At 43.6% G+C, this 18575-nt stretch overlaps 1 protein-coding gene across 2 annotated transcripts in view; it reads left to right on the top strand.

Annotated features, from left to right (window-relative positions):
• Window positions 1–18562, top strand: part of LOC110499982 (uncharacterized) — a 35349-nt gene extending 16787 nt beyond the window's left edge. For both annotated transcript variants that reach the window (XM_090212727.1, XM_090212717.1), the window contains 3 exons: window positions 1335–1408; window positions 6542–6700; window positions 17026–18562. In XM_090212727.1, the coding sequence (XP_090068853.1) occupies window positions 1335–1408; window positions 6542–6700; window positions 17026–17217 (425 nt within the window). In that variant the 3' untranslated portion in view covers window positions 17218–18562. The remainder of the gene's footprint in view (window positions 1–1334; window positions 1409–6541; window positions 6701–17025) is intronic.
• Window positions 18563–18575: the final 13 nt, after the last annotated feature.

The raw sequence follows: 18575 nt of genomic DNA, 5'->3' as shown, positions 1-18575 counted from the left end.
TGGTAAAAAAAAAATTGGGTGATTTATTTCACCTTTATTTAACCAGGTAGGCCAGTTGAGAACAAGTTCTCATTGACAACTGCGACCTGGCCAAGATAAAGCAAAGCAGTGCGACACAAACAACAACACAGAGTTACACATGGAGTAAACAAACATACAGTAGAAAAAGTCTATATACAATTTGTGCAAGTGAGGTTGATGACGTCAATGATGTTTTCACTTTGCTTCTTAATATAAATCCACTTGCGTTTTGTAATTACACTTTTTTTTGTGTGTTTCTCTTACATCTGAAAACAGCTAGTTTGTCTTCACTTAGCAAGTTGGGCCTAAATCTTGTTAGCCGCTAATCGCTAGTTAGCTGGCTAGCAAACTAATAAATGTCAGAGCACGACGAGGCACATACAACAGCACACCCAACACAACAACTCCTGGATGCTCCTCTTCTGGATTTGCAGTTCATCATTATCTGTTATCTGCAGATCCATTGGTCACCAATAATTTGTTGCGCGGCTGCCTCTTGTCCACTAGTTCAGTGTGTCTGGTGAGTGACTGTCATATCACGTTACCAGGTTCTCTTCACAACGCACACACATGGTCTGTCCTAGAGGGAGAGTTCTATCTTAGGTCGGTGCGACTCTTCTAACATTGCAAATAGCCTACATTTACCTAAATATACATGATTTCTTGTTCAAAGAAACATCTGTTAATAGTATCAGAGGATATCCAACATTTAAATAATTGACTTCTAATTTTGCTGCAGTTTGAACTAAGGAACCACACGTGTTGCTTGGTGTCTCAGTCAGTCTCACAACCTGAGATCTCTGCTGTTTAGCTCGGTTGGAAAAGGAATCAAACGTCCTGGAAGGAAGAGTTTTTCATTTCACTTTGGCTCAGTCTCATCGCCATGGGACATTCCTTAAATAGAAACAAACCCACCAGCCCGTCCATATTTGTTGTTTATAGACTTATTGGAGCCGACGGAGCACAATATTTTCAATTTAGTCACAGCTGAACTTGTCAACCGCTGTGGGTGAACTATTCCAACGAGAGAACGTGAAATAACCAACGATTTGTCTGTGCTGTGCTTATCCACAGTCCCCATAGCATCTCGTCTTATCTGTTGTTAACTGTACTGGTGCAACGATCACCTGGTCGATGACTAGAGAGAATAAGTGGTTGTTCCCCAATATGTTTTTAAATACTGAGAGGATTTAAATGGAGTTGAACTGCGGTCGGTGGTCCTGATTTATTTGGTTTACCGCCATCCTGTTTTCTTTCACATTGCTGCTGTTTAAATGCTTCTTAGTTTCTCTCTGTTTTCCTCTTCTCCACAGATAAGCCCAGGTTGCTAAGCCACACCAGAAGTACCTCCCTAGACGGATCAGCGAAAAGCTATGTAGCAATCAAGGTGGGGCTGCATGACTATGTAACTACATGACTACAGTTGCTCTTAATTCAATGAACCCCCCTCACATCCACTTGATACGATCAGTGTTTGTATCTCTACTATACCTGTAGAACATACCATTTAGCATAGTAGAGTTACACTATTCCTAAAAGCTAGAACAATCTCCGAAGACCACAACGTTTTGCCAGCACCAGATTGTAAAATGGCAATTCGTCATCTTCAGTGCATAGTTAGACTCAAATCAAATTTATTTATATAGCCCTTCTTACATCAGCTGATATCTCAAAGTGCTGTACAGAAACCCAGCCTAAAACCCCAAACAGCAAGCAATGCAGGTGTAGAAGCACGGTGGCTAGGAAAAACTCCCTTGAAAGGCCAAAACCTAGGAGGGGTGGCCAGTCCTCTTCTTGCTGTGCCGAGTGGAGATTATAACAGAAAATGGCAAAGATGTTCAAATGTTCATAAATGACCAGCATGGTCAAATAATAATAATCACAGTGGTTGTCGAGGGTGCAACAAGTCAGCGCCTCAGGAGTAAATGTCAGTTGGCTTTTCATAGCCGATCATTGAGAGTATCTCTACCGCTCCGGCTGTCTCTAGAGAGTTGAAAACAGCAGGTCTGGGACAGGTAGCACGTCCGGTGAACAGGTCAGGGTTCCATAACCGCAGGCAGAACAGTTGAAACTGGAGCAGCAGCACGGCCAGGTGGACTGGGGACAACAAGGAGTCATCATGCCAGGTAGTCCTGAGGCATGGTCCTAGGGCTCATGTCCTCTGAGAGAGAGCGAGAAAGAGAGAATTAGAGAGAGCATACTTAAATTCACACAGGACACCGGATAGGACAGGAGAAGTACTCCAGATATAACAAACTGATCCTAGCCCCCCGACACATAAACTACTGCAGCATAAATACTGGAGGCTGAGACAAGAGGGGTCAGGAGACACTGTGGCCCCATCCGATGATACCCCTGGACAGGGCCAAACAGGCAAGAGATAATCCCACCCATTTTGCCAAAGCACAGCCCCCACACCACTAGAGGGGTATCTTCAACCACCAACTTACCATCCTGAGACAAGGCTGAGTATACCCCACAAAGATCTCTGCCACGGCACAACCCAAGGGGAGGCGCCAACCCAGACAGGAAGACCACGTCAGTGACTCAACCCACTCAAGTGACGCACCCCTCCTAGGCACGGCATGGAAGAGCACCAGTAAGCCAGTGACTCAGCCCCTGTAATAGGGTTAGAGGCAGAGAATCCCAGTGGAAAGAGGGGAACCAGCCAGGCAGAGACAGCAAGGGCGGTTCGTTGCTCCAGAGCCTTTCCATTCGCCTTCACGCTCCTGGGCCAGATTACACTCAATCATATGACCTACTGAAGAGATGAGTCTTCAGTAAAGACTTAGAGGTTGAGACCGAGTCTGCGTCTCTCACATGGGTAGGCAGACCATTCCAAAAAATGGAGCTCTATAGGAGAAAGCCCTGCCTCCAGCTGTTTGCTTAGAAATTCTAGGGACAATTTGGAGGCTTGCGTCTTGTGACCGTAGCGTACGTATGCACGGCAGGACCAAATCGGAAAAATGGGTAGGAGCAAGCCCATGTAATGCTTTGTAGGTTAGCAGTAAAACCTTGAAATCAGCCCTTGCCTTAACAGGAAGCCAGTGTAGGGAGGCTAGCACTGGAGTAATATGATGAAATTTTGGGGTTCTAGTCAGGATTCTAGCAGCCGTATTTAGCACTAACTGAAGTTTATTTAGTGCTTTATCCAGGTAGCCGGAAAGTAGAGAATTGCAGTAGTCTAACCTAGAAGTAACAAAAGCATGGATTAATTTTTCATCATTTTTGGACAAAGTTTCTGATTTGTGTGTCATCCGCAAAGCAGTGAAAGTTAACATTTTATTTTGTTAAATGACATCACCAAGAGGTAAAATATATAAACGGAACCTTGAGGAACACCGAAATTTACAGTTGATTTGTCAGAGGACAAACCATTCACAGAGACAGACTGATATCTTTCTGACAGATAAGATCTAAACCAGGCCAGAACTTGTCCGTGTAGACCAATTTGGGTTTCCAATCTCGCCAAAAGAATGTGGTGATGGATGGTATCAAAAGCAGCACTAAGGTCTAGGAGCACGAGGACAGATGCAGAGCCTCGGTCTGACGCCATTAAAAGGTAATTTACCACCTTCACAAGTGCAGTCTCAGTGTTATAATGGGGTCTAAAACCAGACTGAAGCATTTCATATACATTGTTTGACTTCAGGAAGGCAGTGAGTTGCTGTGCAACAGCTTTTTTTTTGAGAGAGAGAGGAATGGGAGATTCGATATAGGCCGATTTTAGTTTTTTATATTTTCTGGGTCAAGGTTTGGCTTTATTACTGCCACTTTTACTGAGTTTGGTACACATCAGGTGGATAGAGAGCCGTTTATTTTGTTCAACATAGGTGGGCCAAGCACAGGAAGCAGCTCTTTCAGTAGTTTAGCTAGAATAGGGTCCAGTATGCAGCTTGTAGGTTTAGAGGCCATGATTATTTTCGTCATTGTGTCAAGATATATATAGTACTAAAACACTTGAGTGTCTCCCTTGATCCTAGGTCCTGGCAGAGTTGTGCAGACTGAGGACAACTGAGCTTTGGAGGAATACGCAGATTTAAAGAGGAGTCCGTCATTTGCTTTCTAATGATCATGATCTTTTCCTCAAAGTAGTTCATGAATGTATTACTGCTGAAGTAAAAGCCATCCTCTCTTGGGGAATGCTGCTTTTTAGTTATAGGATGATCGAGCAGCAGTAAGGGCTCTTCGATACAGCACGGTACTGTCTTTCCAAGCTAGTTGGAAGACTTCCAGTTTGGTGTGGCGCCATTTCCGTTCCAATTTTCTGGAAGCTTGCTTCAGAGCTCGGGTATTTTCTGTATACCGGGGAGCTAGTTTCTTATGACAAATGTTTTTAGGGGTGCAACTGCATCTAGGGTATTGCGCAAGGTTAAATTGAGTTCCTCAGTTAGGTGGTTAACTGATTTTTGTCCTCTGACGTCCTTGGGTAGGCAGAGGGAGTCTGGAAGGGCATCAAGGGATCTTTGGGTTGTCTGAGAATGTATAGCATGACCTTTGATGCTCTTTGGTTGGGGTCTGAGCAGATTATTTGTTGCAATTGCAAACGTAATAAAATGCTGGTCCGATAGTCCAGGATTATGAGGAAATCATTAAGATCCACAACATTTATTCCATGGGACAAAACTAGGTCCAGAGAATGACTGTGGCAGTGAGTAGGTCCGGAGACATGTTGGACAAAACCCACTGAGTCGATGATGGCTCCGAAAGCCTTTTGGAGTGGGTCTGTGGACTTTTCCATGTGAATATTAAAGTCACCAAAAATTACAATATTATCTGCTATGACTTCAAGGTCCGATAGGATTTCAGGGAACACAGTGAGGAACGCTGTATATGGCCCAGGAGGCCTGTAAACAGTAGCTATAAAAAGTGATTGAGTAGGCTGCATAGATTTCATGACTAGAAGCTCAAAAGACGAAAACGTCTATCATAAATATAAGCAACACCTCCGCCTTTGCGGGATGCGCGGGGGATATGGTCACTAGTGTAACCAGGAGGTGAGGCCTCATTTAACACAGTAAATTCATCAGGCTTAAGCCATGTTTCAGTCAGGCCAATCACATCAAGATTATGATCAGTGATTAGTTAATTGACTATAACTGCCTTTGACATGAGGGATCTAACATTAAGTAGCCCTATTTTGAGATGTGAGGTATCACGATCTCTTTCAATAATGGCAGGAGTGGAGGAGGTCTTTATTCTAGTGAGATTGCTAAGGCGAACACCGCCATGTTTAGTTTTCATCGACGGGGCTGTACTGGAGCAGGTTGAGAGCTTCAAATTCCTTGGTGTCCACATCAACAACAAACTAGATTGGTCCAAACACACCAAGACAGTCGTGAAGAGGGCACGACAAAGCCTATTCCCCCTCAGGAAACTAAAAAGATTTGGCATGGATCCTGAGATCCTCAAAAGGTTCTACAGCTGCAACATCGAGAGCATCCTGACCGGTTGCAACACTACCTGGTACGGCAATTGCTCGGCCTCCGACCGCAAGGCACTCCAGAGGGTAGTGAGTACGGCCCAGTACATCACTGGGGCAATGCTGCCTACACCACGCGGTGTCAGAGGAAGGCCCTAAAAATTGTCAAAGACCCCAGTCATAGATTGTTCTCTCTACTACCGCATGGCAAGCGGTACCGGAGTGCCAAGTCTAGGACAAAAAGGCTTCTCAACAGCTTTACCCCCAAGCCATAAGACTCCTGAACAGGTAACCAATGGTTACCCGGACTATTTGCATTGTGTGTGACCCCCCCCCCCCCCCCCCCACCCCTCTTTTACGCTGGTCTCAATGGGGGCAGTTACCTTATAGACAATACGTAGTTACAGGCCATTACCTTACAGACAATACGTAGTTACAGGCCGTTCGTTACCTTATAGACAATAATTTTGTCATCTGTCTTTTCCAACATGTTTTAGTACCTTTCTTTGGAAACACAATTCATTAACATTGCCTTGTCATGGACGATGGGATATGTTCCAGATCCCTGTGTAGGTTATTCTAAAAGTCACATCACAGAGGGACAGTTGATGTACATTATATGGCCTGTCTCTTCCTTGTAGTCTGACCCAGGTCACTATAGACTGTTCACCATGCATGACCCATTTCCTTGCCATGGATGAAAGCTTTCTGGGTCCTGTAAACTGAAAGTAATGGGTGTTTCACAAGTTGTTGGTTTTCAATGGTAACAAAAGGCTTCCTTTCGCTCAAATTGTTTTGTTTCTCTTTTTCCTTTTGACACTAAATGATGCAATATGATGATTGGTTGACATCTGTAGGCTTGGGCCTTCATCTTTGGCTGTCGACAGTCTTTGATCAAAGTTGTAAAGGTCTTAACGTTCTAGATTACTGTTGAGATGCTGAATGCATAATGGTGTTTTGTTGCGCTGAACAACATGAAAACTACAGCAACAACCATGTTGACTAATCAGTGATGCTTTGAATTTAAAACCAGAATCTGTTAAGCCTGCGGTGTCCTGCCTGGTACTCTAACTAACCCTTTAACATTTGCCCTCCCAGGAGGAGAGTGTCCCCACGCCAGCCCTGCTAGCGGGGCCGAAGGAGACGGTGTCGGCCAAGGAGACTGTCTCGGCCACGGAGGATACGGAGCAGACGCAGGACAACTTTAAGACACGGCGCTCTCAAGCCATCGCAGCTAAAGCGCTGGAAATCGAGAAGGTAAGAGGTCCCACTATCTAATGACTCCCAGCTAATAATCTGCTACTCTGCTAGCTAATAATCTGCTACTCTGCTAGCTAATAATCTGCTACTCTGCTAGCTAATACTCTTCTACTCTGCTAGCTAATACTCTGCTACTCTGCTAGTTGATACTCTGCTAGCTGATACTCTGCTAGCTGATACTCTGCTAGTTGATACTCTGCTATTCTGCTAGCTAATAATCTGCTAGCTAATAATCTGCTAGCTAATAATCTGCTACTCTGCTAGCTAATAATCTGCTACTCTGCTAGCTAATACTCTGCTACTCTGCTAGCTAATACTCTGCTACTCTGCTAGCTAATACTCTGCTAGCTAATACTCTGCTAGCTAATACTCTGCTACTCTGCTAGCTAATACTCTGCCAGCTAATACTCTGCTACTCTGCTAGCTAATACTCTTCTAGCTGTGTGGTAGTGTCGCTATCTCTAGTCCTAATCCTTTCCTCCATTTGGATTAATGGCTCTCTGAAACCCTATTGCATGTATATGGTGTCTCAGGAACATGTCGTTTTCATTTGAGTGCGAGAGGGACAAAGAGAGAAGGAGGATGAGTTGGCAGAAAGGACTTCTCAGTGTGCCTGCCCAGGCCTCCCTCTATACACAGACACACTGCATTACACTACCACTTATCTGTTCCTGTTAAACCAGGGCAGGAATGGCCCTGCAGTGTTCAGGCAGGCCACCCACGGTGTGGGTACTTCTTTTAGTATTATGTGAACACACACACGCACATACTCTTACGCAGAGATAACACACAAACGCTTACCCTGTCCTTTCTCAACCAGGTCACAGCAGCAGTTGTGGTTAGAGGCACTGGTTTGTAACATCTGTTGCAGTGTGGAACACCAAGCCAAACTCACCAGACCTAACAGAAACAGGGATGGGTGAGGCTGGGGATGTGGCTGGAGTACAGGGCTAAGGCTGGGGATAGAGATGTGACTGGAGCTGAGGCTGGGGATAGATTGGGGCAGACGGGGCTGGGGATAGGGTCGTGGCTGGTGCTTTGACTTAGGTTGGAGTTGGCATGAGATTGACTTAGGTTGGAGTTGGCATGAGATTCAGACCTACACTGATTTAGTGTGATTGCTTCAGTCCATAGCTGTTTATTTACCTCCACATGGATGGAAGAGGCCGCCTCTTACCACCCCTGAGCCACGAGCACTCATCCCTGTATCCTGTCCTGAGCTTCAGAGGTGGCTGTTGAATGAGCACATTTGCAGTGAGGGATGAGGACTAGAAATAGACTCCGTATGATTTGTGTACTCAGTGGGGCCAGTCGGGTCGATGTTCTTATAGTACCCTACTTTACTGCTTTAGCCTTATTTACGTAATATGTGGATTACGGGCTAGGAAAGCAAATGAGAAAACCGAGACATTTATTTATGCTAAGATCCAGTAACTTCCTCTTGAAATGCTCCTGTGTTACATTAGCAGAATTTAAAAAATACAATCAAATCAGTCAGATAACAACCTAGCAGTTGACAATCCTTGATCTCATAAGCCTATATTTAATTGATGGTACTACACTTATAAGATTTAGTTTACATATTTTCAACCGTTTTTTACTATTACATTTTGGGTTAGAGAAACTAGATGAAGTATCAGAGAAACTATTCAGCTGAATTTGAATATCGAAACCAAAATGGCTGGCAGTTATTTTCTGAAGAGTCCCTCCATTCATAATTTCTATCACTGTAACCTAAACATATACATTTCTCCCCTATTAGTCCCTGAGATGGAGGCCTCGTCCCAAATGGAGGCCTATTCCCTTTATGCTGCTCCAGTCCGGTCTGCAGTCAGCCCAGGCTGATTACGTGGCTGTTTTAATAATGTCCTCTGTGTATCAGGCCCTCCAGTCATTACATCCACTCATTACTCCACTTTACATCCACTCATTACTACACTTCCCTTATTAACTCAGGACCTCTGCCCGCCTGCCTTTCTGCCCGCCTGCCTCTCTGCCCGCCTGCCTCTCTGCCCGCCTGCCTCTCTGCCCGCCTGCCTCTCTGCCCGCCTTCCTCTCTGCCTCTACAGACAAAACCCCCAAATCTGTATCCGTTACACTTACGTGCATAGTGCCTTCAGAAAGTATTCAAGCCCCTTGACTTTTTTCACATTTTGTTACGTCACAGCCGTATTCTAAAATTGATTAAATCGTTTTTCCCCCTCATCAATCAACACACAATACCCCATAATAACAAAGCAAAAACTGTTTTTTAGACATTTTGACATAAAAAAAACTCATAGATTTACATAAGTAGTCAAACCCTTTACTCAGTACTTTGTTGAAGCACCTTTGGCAGCGATTACAGCCTCGAGTCTTCTTGGGTATGAAGCTACAAGCTTTCTCCCATTCTTCTCTGCAGTTCCTCTCAAGCTCTGTCAGGTTGGATGGGGAGCAATGCTGCACAGCTATTTTCAAGTCTTTCTAGAGATGTTCAATGCGGTTCAAGTCCAGGCTCTGGCTGGGCCACTCAATGACAATTAGACTTTTCCCGAAGCCACTCCTATGTTTTCTTGGCTGTGTGACCAGTCTCACAGTCCCTGCCGCTGAAAAACATCCCCACAGCATGATGCTGCCACCACCATGCTTCACCATAGGGGTGGTGCCAGGTTTCCTCCAGACGTGACGCTTGGCTTTCAGGCCAAAGAGTTCAATCTTGGTTTCATCAGACCAGAGAATATTGTTTCTCATGCTCTGAGAGTTTTTAGATGCCTTATGGCAAACTCCAAGCGGGCTGTCATGTGCCTTTTACCGAGGAGTGGCTTCCGTCTGGCCATTCTACCATAATGGCCTGATAAGTGGAGTGCTGCAATAATGGTTGTCCTTCGGGAAGGTTCTCCCATCTCCACAGAGGAACTCTAGAGCTCTGTCAGAGGCACCATCAGGTTCTTGGTCACCTTCCTGACCAAGGCCCTTCTCCCCGATTGCTCAAGGAAGAGTCTTGGTGGTTTCTAACTCCTTCCATTTAAGAATGATGGTGGCCACTGTGTTCTTGGGGACCTTCAATGCTGCATAATTATTTTGGTACCCTTCCCCAGATCTGTGCCTCGATACAATCCTGTCTCGGACAGTTTTTCTTCGACCTCATGGCTTGGTTTTTGCTCTGACATGCACTGTCAACTGTGGGTACTCATATAGACAGGTGTGTGCCTTTCCAAATCATGTTCAATCTATTGAATTGGCCACAGGTGGACTCCAATCAAGTTGGAGAAACATCTCAAGGATGATCAATGGAAAAAGGATGCACCTGAGCTCAATTTTGAGTCTCATAGCAAAGGGTCTGAATACTTAAATAAATAGTTTATTTATTGTGTGTAAATTGCTGAGGAGTTTAGATTTGTTAAAATCCATTTTAGAATAAGGCTGTAACGTAACAAAATGTGGAACAAGTCAAGGGGTCTGAATACTTTCCGAAGGCACTGCACATGCATGCATACAGACACACAAGCAAGCAAACACACGTACCCCTATAATCCAGACCTCCACGTCTGCTCCAAATGTCCCCCTTCACCTCCTTACTTCCCCACTCTGAAGCCCTCAGCCCATCCTGTGTGGCCCTACCTCCAGTATCAGGTCTGGAGATCGGCCCCTGGCTCCCACCGCTGGGAGGTAGGGAGGAAAGAGACACACACACACGTGCATGTTAAAACTTCCTGTTTTGTGAAGTAACAAGAGACCGCTTCTGTTCTGTGTTCAGAGTAAAGTTTGAGGAAACGCTACTCCCTAAATACTCTGTATTGTTGTTAATGCGCCATGACGCTCTTCCTCACACACATACAGAATTAAGAACGTTTTTTTGAAGCTGCAGTATTGTCAAGGGAAATCATTCATTTTGAGTTAATTGTTCATCACAAGGCCTTATTTTTTTTTTACATTCTCACGCATAGTTTTTTAAAGCTTCAAAGCATGTAGATTAGAAGATTGTATATAGGAACCTAATGAAGGGAAAATGTAATCAGTGTCAACACACACTGTAGTTTGGGGAAAAACCTTAGGGAAAGATCTTCTCTTTTGAAAGATGGCAAACATAATCAGACTGGTGTTAACAGTTTTTATTTGATTTATTGAACCTCTATTTAAACAGGCAAGTCAGTTAAGAACAAATTCTTATTTACAATGACAGCCTGCCAAAAGGCCTCCTGCGGGGACGGGGGCTGGGATTCAAAACATACAACAAAACGCACTTCATGACGAGAGAGACCACAACACTACATAGAGACCAAAAGACAACAACATAGCAAGGCTGTTGTATGTGGAGGATTACGGCTGCAGTACATATCTCAGATAGGGGGGGAGTGAGGCCTAAGAGGGTTTTATAAACCAGCATCCACCAATACAGAGTCTTGCGACGGGTATACAGAGATGACCAGTTTACAGAGGACTATAGGGTGCAGTGATGTTGTCCTATAAGGAGCATTGGTGGCACATCTAATGGCCGAATGGTAAAGAACATCTAGCCGCTCGAGAGCTCCCGTACCTAGCTGGTGGGTACTGTGAGATGTGCCAACATTCCTTTTGTCACGTTCATGTTACTTGTTTCTTTATGCATCTTCAAACCTGGAACAATGTTCTCTCCTTCACAAATAAGCTTACCCTCTCTGAAGGTAAATTAACAAGTTACTCTTGTAGCACGGTGTAGTGATCAAACCTATCCTAAATTCAGCCTGTATTCATTGTTTCCCTATTTGATCAAACTGTTTCAGAATAAAGTAGAAACTGAAACTGACCAGGAGACGAAAGTTGTTTAAAGAGGAAGTTGGCCACGTGAAGTTGGCCACACTTCCCTGTGGTTGGTGTTAGTCCAACACTGCCATTATGTGAACCGGTGGCTACGGGTGACATGATGGGCTACACAGCCTACAGACATTAAAGGCTGATCCTGAGATCACATACGTCATGTTATGTGTGGGAGTGAGCCTGGGCAGAGTCCGTGTTTTTAAAGCAGCATGCACCTTTTGGTCACATGATACCTCACTGGTCCATGCATTGCTAGAATCCCAAATAGCATCATTCACAAGGGGACGATAGCAGAGGTTCTCTCACATTTGTGGTGAAAGCAAAGAAGAATCACGTTCTCTTCTCTTGCCAGCGAGCTGGCTAAACATAACTTGCAAGCTAGCTAGCCTTTTAGCTTCACACAGCTCCATGTGAAATAATCTGATTTATAATTAAATAATATGCTCTGGCAAATATCATTTTACTTGTCTGTGAAACCTACAAAATGATCTAAGTTTAATGTACTGCTTGAATGTATTCACTTCCATATCAGCTAAAAATAGAATGTTATTTTTCCTCAGAGAAAAAAGCACATGGTTTTTACCTTTTCAAAATAGCCCAGAATCACGTAGTTATATATATATTTTTTTAATAATACAATTTTGGGGGGAATTCTAAGCCTGCAATTTTGTTTGGTTTATTGTTTGAACAGTCACAAAGATCTGTATTTGGTTATCAATGCAAAATAGTCTGCTTATTTGATGCAGCAGTCTAATGCCAAGCTAAACCAAGCTGGAGCGATCTTGAAGTTGTGATTTTTGAAGTTGATTGGGAACCACGACAAAATTATTTTGTGAAACAAAAACTTTGTGCCAGAAGAGAACAAGGAGAAAAGACCATTTTCCTGCTTCCATTGTTGCCACAGGGTGGTAAAATATAGAGCCCTACCGCTGGGCAATGAATTGTTTGCTCTGTCACAATGTTTGAGCAGAACAAAACTCTTGTCGAAAGCAACAACGACAGGACTATGCACTACAAAGAGCCTCCCATTTTGTGACAAAACGATATTCATATACTGCATGCGCCCTGAGTCATCCGTTTGCATAAAGTGTGCCGAGCCTCTGAAGCATCAGTCCCGAAGGCTAACATCTCCCACATTCAGGATATTTCTGTCGGTTATATTTCTGACATTTTTACAGTATTAGTTTGTTTTGTTGTACTTTGTCTTGAGCATGTGTTTGATTAGTTTTACAAATAAGACAACTTACAGTGAGCCCAAGAAATATTTGGACAGTGACCATTTTGTTGTTGTTTTGGCTCTATACTGCAGCACTTTGGTTAATACCTTTCTTGGGTAAACGTTTTCAATTTGAGGGCCGATTTACTCTTGAATCTTGTAGAATTGACCTTCTAGAATCTAACCCTTGTATGTGTTCATTAATCTTATCTACATCAGCAACACACCTCTGCAGGTCATTGCAGTTCTGCTCCAGTTCGGAAAGCAGCCTGCAGGCCTGCACAATGTGGGTTAGGGATGCGGGAATGAGCAGATAACTGGCTGTGTTAACTGCCTCGGCATGCTGCAGCTAGCTGAGCTGAGAGGGTATTTTCAGGGCAATGGAGAGACTGAGTGAGAGAGCTAAAACGATGGGATGGACTGGAAAATGGGGAGAGAGAATGTGGGAGACCTTGAGACGTTTGGAGGCTGGAGGCACAAACTGCACTTATTTGAATTTACTCTTAATTAGCAGCTATATACAGCAGAGAAGAGACTCCTCATTTAGTCTCTTTCAGGAGAGTATGCTGTAGTGTGTATAATTTCACTAAACCGTCCCTACCTTGCTTGCCCCAGTTGACCCTTCAAATACCTCAGGTGGTATCAGGTGTGACAGGTCTTATGTAGGAATTCCCAGTTGAATGTGGCATCACTGATACCATATACGTCCTAGTCTACAAGATCAGTTTAGACTACTGAGTTAATGAGCAAAACCTTAGAATATGTGCTTAGGATACGCCTTGTGTATATTTGTTTTATTTGATATAATAGGGTGAACTTTCCCATGCGTCTTGGTCTATTTTCATCCTCATTGTTTCAGGTTAGACATACTATTATTCCACTGACCTTTGAAGGTACTGTGGTCCTCCATGACTTGACATGACCCACCCAACTGAAGTCTCTCCTATTGTTTGGCCATTGAGCCCTCAGCCCTGTGCTAGTGGCCATGGTTTAGATGTTGTAGTGTTAAGAACCTACTACTAACTTCTGTCCTGTTCTACTAAGCTAACATATGGAATTGTTTTAAGATGGTCATACTAACGATCATTTAGCTATAACATTTTAGGACCCCTTAAGACATACAAGAAAGAATAAAATAAAACAAATATTTGATCAATTGAGTTTGGCCTTACTGAACCTTTTTAGATAAAACATTACTAAATATATTCACGTCACAAAATAATTGATTAAAACACAGTTTTGCAATGAAGGTCTACAGTAGCCTCAGCAGCACTCTGTAGGGTCGCACGATAGTGTAGCCGGAGGACAGCTAGTGTCCGTCCTCCTCTGGGTACATTGACTTCTGGGTACATTGACTAAACTAACTAGCTGCGAATGCAGCTAGTTAGTTTAGCCTACTCAAACACTCGGCTCGAACAAAGAGGGATGCTTTGTTACCTAGCTGATTATGGCTATCCAACACTCAAACACTTCCAAGTCAATGTTAGCATTTGGTTTGATACATTTATTGCAACCGGGGGGGCCCGCCGGTGTAACTGATAAACTGGTTGCAAACTGTACACTGTACTGCATGATTGTAGCTGGTTTACTAACGTGGTAGTTCTAGTAGCTATGTTGTTGACTTGATGTTAGCTAACATGGTGACGATGTAGGCTGTGTGTAGCGGTTAGATTTTTCCGTCGGGTCACGGATGTGTTGTGCACTGAAGTCCACAAGCGAAGGGAAAAGGTGAGAGGAGGAGAGCATGTAGATGCGAGGAGCTGCTATGAAAGTGAACTATGTTTGCGTGTGATCAGGGGTGTATTTATTCCGCTGATTTTTGTTGAAAAGCATTTCTTAAACGGAAGCAAGCAGAACGAAACTGGGATGAACATACCTAAATTTGTCAAATCGAAACTCTTGTTTGCAACTGTTGGACTAATGATTACACCCTAGATCAGCTAGATGAAGGCAAGATTGTGCAAGGCGATATTGAATGTGTCAATGTCTGTCACCTTGATTACTCAAGTGTCTCTTGACCTGTGCACCTACGTTGTAAACTTTCATTAATTGACTAGGTTGTAGCAACCTCATGATGGGTATAGGTATAATTTGAGTATCATCTAGTAAGTAGCCTAAAACGATCAATGTTTTCATTGAGCTGGGTGAAAGGAACATGAATGACAGTCATCCAATATGCTGTAATAGAAATAAGGCCACGCTCATAAAACAATAATGGTCCTCCCTCATCTTAAGAGCCCTCAGCCCTGTGCTAGTGACCATAGTTTAGCAGGTTGTAGTGTTAAGAGTTTCTGTTCTGAACCTGTGAGACACAGGAACACCATAAACATCACATCCTCTCCTTTATTTGTACCGTACCTGCAAGGTCAAGCAGACTTCCATCACAGCCTGAAATAAATACGGGCTTTAGGAGGTTATCTATGTAAAGCTCTATTGGCTGGTTTGGCTTGAACACACGTACATGTACACATGCCCTTTGCTCATAGTGGACGGTCACGTAGCCGAAGGTGTCCTGCAACAGGGCCTGATTTATACTAGGGTCAAACCCACTTCCTCCTCAACCCAGATTATCTGACAGGCAGCTGTCCTTAGACCTCTCTGCACTCTACAACTCTTCTTTATGGCTTTCAACTCACTTGATATATTTTGTCCTGCACAGTCAGAAGATAACATTTTTAAAAATTAAGCATTTTCTTTACTTAAACTATTCTAAAGTAGAAAAGACTACTACAGCCCAGATTTCCAAAATGGAACATGACATGACACAGTCCTACCTCTTAACGAAGCTTCCTGGGACTTAATTAGATCACTACTGGAGAGAAATAGGTCAAAGGACTCTCTTGCTGTTTTGGGAAATTGACGCAGAGAATGAGACTGTCTGACAAAGCCATTATAGTCTATTATTCCTGCATATTTTACCACTGGAAAGAACAGTTGCCAATAATAAAGAAAAAAAATTGGGGAGGGACTACCACACATACAGTAACTTCTTTAGTGACTTAGAAGTAATGTTGCATTAAGCCAGTGTTTTAGTTATTGTAATTCTTTCAGGGAGTCAATCGCCAACGACAACGTCATTCAAAGCTCACACAGTGTGGGCTGAAGGTTTCATTGGTTTTAAAAGCTCACACAGTGTGGGCTGAAGGTTTAATTTGTATTAAAAGCAACAGTAAAGCTTAGACTGCCACCGCCAGCGGGCTCCAGTCAACTTTCATGGAGGGATTTTGTTTGGCTCTGAAGTCCCACTAGGGTGGGGCGAGCATAGGGGGCCTGGCAGGATTATATTAGCTGAACCCTTGTCCCAGACTGCTCTCTATGCCCTTGTGCCCTCCTTCATAGGACACTTTTATAGGGAACTTCATGGGGCACTTATTAGGGAACTTCAGAGGAGGCTTGGAGCTGATCTCTAGAGCTGAACCCATGTCCCAGACTGCTCCCTCTCTTTGTGAGGGCACTTCAAAAGGCAATTTGGTGTGAAAACCACTCGTTCCAGATCTAGCTAGAGTGCTGTCCTCCAGAAGGGATCAAACACACACAACGCTCACTCCCCCCCGCCCCCCCCCCCCCCCCCCCCCCCCCAGGTGATACAGACCTACTGCCCAGTGGGCTAGCATCTGGTTGGGACTCTAGCCCTGGCTTAATAGAGAGGTTATCAGCCCTTTCTAGTGTGGCAGGCTGTAAAACCAGAGCTGCCTGCTGGACATGAGTCTGTTAGTTACCATGTGGAGGAACTGAACCGCTAACAGTCTGCTAATACAACACCTTCGCTCCATTATGTTCCAATGGAAGGTTGGACACACCTGTTTCGTTGAATACACCTACTTGCCAGAAAATGTGGGTTCATTAAGTTCACAGTAAAGTGTTGGAACGAGGAGTAGGTCTGAACCTGAGTGTTCTCTACTTGTGTTACAGCTATTAAAGAACACTTTGAAGCGAAGGTGTCAGTGCACATTGTACAATTTCATTGAATGTGACGCCAGCTTCTCCTGCTTCTGAATGTGCTTTATTCCTGGTTCATGTGACTGACTTGCCTAGTTAAATAAAGGTTACATTTAAAAAAATATATATATACATTTGGTGTTGCGTTTGTTATGCAGTCAATGACTGTCTTTGTACTTCATGTTATTGATTCTATGGTGGTTAATCAATGTCCCTATTAGGATGTTTTTCTACTATGTTTCAGTACAGTGCACACTGGAGGGTTTGTATACATTGCTAATGTTGGACTGTGAGGTGTTTTAGAACAGCAGACTATGGTTTGTATAGGCTACATTTCTAATGTAGGGATTTGTGTGTGTGTGTGTGTGTGTGTCTCTGTGCGTGTGTGCAGCGGTACAAGCAGGACTGCGAGACATTTGGCACGGTGGTAAAGATGCTGGTTATCAAGGAGCCCAGTCTGGAGAAGATGCTTCAGAACCCTCTGAAGGACAACCTGATTGAGATCAGGGAGCGTTGCCTTGACGACCTCCGACACTTCATCATAGAGCTGGACCAGGTCATAAAGCCCCAACCATCAACATGAGGGGGGGACCACAAATCCCCTTACTACATGCCAGGATTGATGGACCAGAGGTGGAGTTTGGCCAGTGGTATAGACATTGTGACCCTGTGTGCAACCCTGTGTGATATTCTCTCAATACTGTGTCAATAAGAGGGAAACATTCACATTCAAGTAACATTTTAACCTAAAAATAATTGGTCACAAAAAAAAAGTTACTTGATTTTATTGAAAACATGCTTAATTTAGAATAAGTGTTTTATTTTCACCAACCTTTTCTGAGTCGAAATGCAAGTCCATATCTACCACTCAGATGTTTTCTAAATATGACTTGAATAACCTAAGCCTGTGCTACATTAACCAATTAAAAACAGTTCTGTAGCAATGAGGTTTGTACAGTAAGCTATAGGCCCAATACATTATCACTGCATATTGGCTTCGCTTTAATTTCCCTGCCAACGCATTGTTGTTCGGATCATTTAAAAAATATATATTTCAAAATTTGAGGTAAGCTATATGATCACACAGTAATATAGATCAGTTGTTGTATTACTTGTGAGTCGAAGCTAAGTGAGCATATTTAAATAATAAATAATTTTACTGGGCTGATGGGGCCTGTATCTGATGGTCAGGCTCAGCAGTCGGCCTCTCAACATCCCTGTACTCTCCCTTTCCTCCGCTGACACTGACCAAAAACGACACTGTCATCCAGCTGATGGCGGATCTGGACTCGCATCATTCTCAGTCTCTCTCTCCTAATGGTTTTGAAATCTCACAGTGTCTGTAGCTTTCCTTCACGCCTGCTACGTTACTGCAGACACGGTCATCTGAGCCATCCGATTGGCCAGCGGTAGGCCTGTAGTGCACTTCATTTGCTCTGCAGGCCCGCCGGGAAGGCAGAGTTTGTATCTTCAGACAAATGAAATGGTTCAAAATTGAAACACTTCGCCTACCCGGCGTGCAGGGCAGCTGAATCAAGTGCACCTACCGGCAACAGTGTAAGACAAAACAATTATACAAACGCAAGATATATATATATTTTTTTACATAAATGTTTGAGATTGACAAGAAATGCCTTAGAGATCGACCAGTTGGTCACCACTGCTTTGGGGAGGTCATAGAAGAAAATATGAAGAAAAAAACGAAGCGTTCTAATTTGATTGGCTTGTTTCAATGCTGTTCTAGATTTCAGACTTGAAAAGAGAATTCTGCCGTCGTTACTCTAGATGTCCAGCTGTCATTTCTTTACTCTGTCATCCACTACCACTGGCTTTCTGACCAAGTACTAAACAACCTGATCATACAGACTTTGCATATTTTTGTGTATTTACATCTTATTTTCTATTTGGTAATAAAAGTGATGTAACAACTGGTGCTCCACA

Source organism: Oncorhynchus mykiss, chromosome 2 (genome assembly GCF_057628025.1).
Source record: "Oncorhynchus mykiss isolate SJ-2025 chromosome 2, ASM5762802v1, whole genome shotgun sequence".
NCBI classification, from domain to species: domain Eukaryota; kingdom Metazoa; phylum Chordata; class Actinopteri; order Salmoniformes; family Salmonidae; genus Oncorhynchus; species Oncorhynchus mykiss.
Note: the sequence above shows the minus strand (reverse complement) of the source record. Positions and strands in the feature narration are given on the sequence as shown.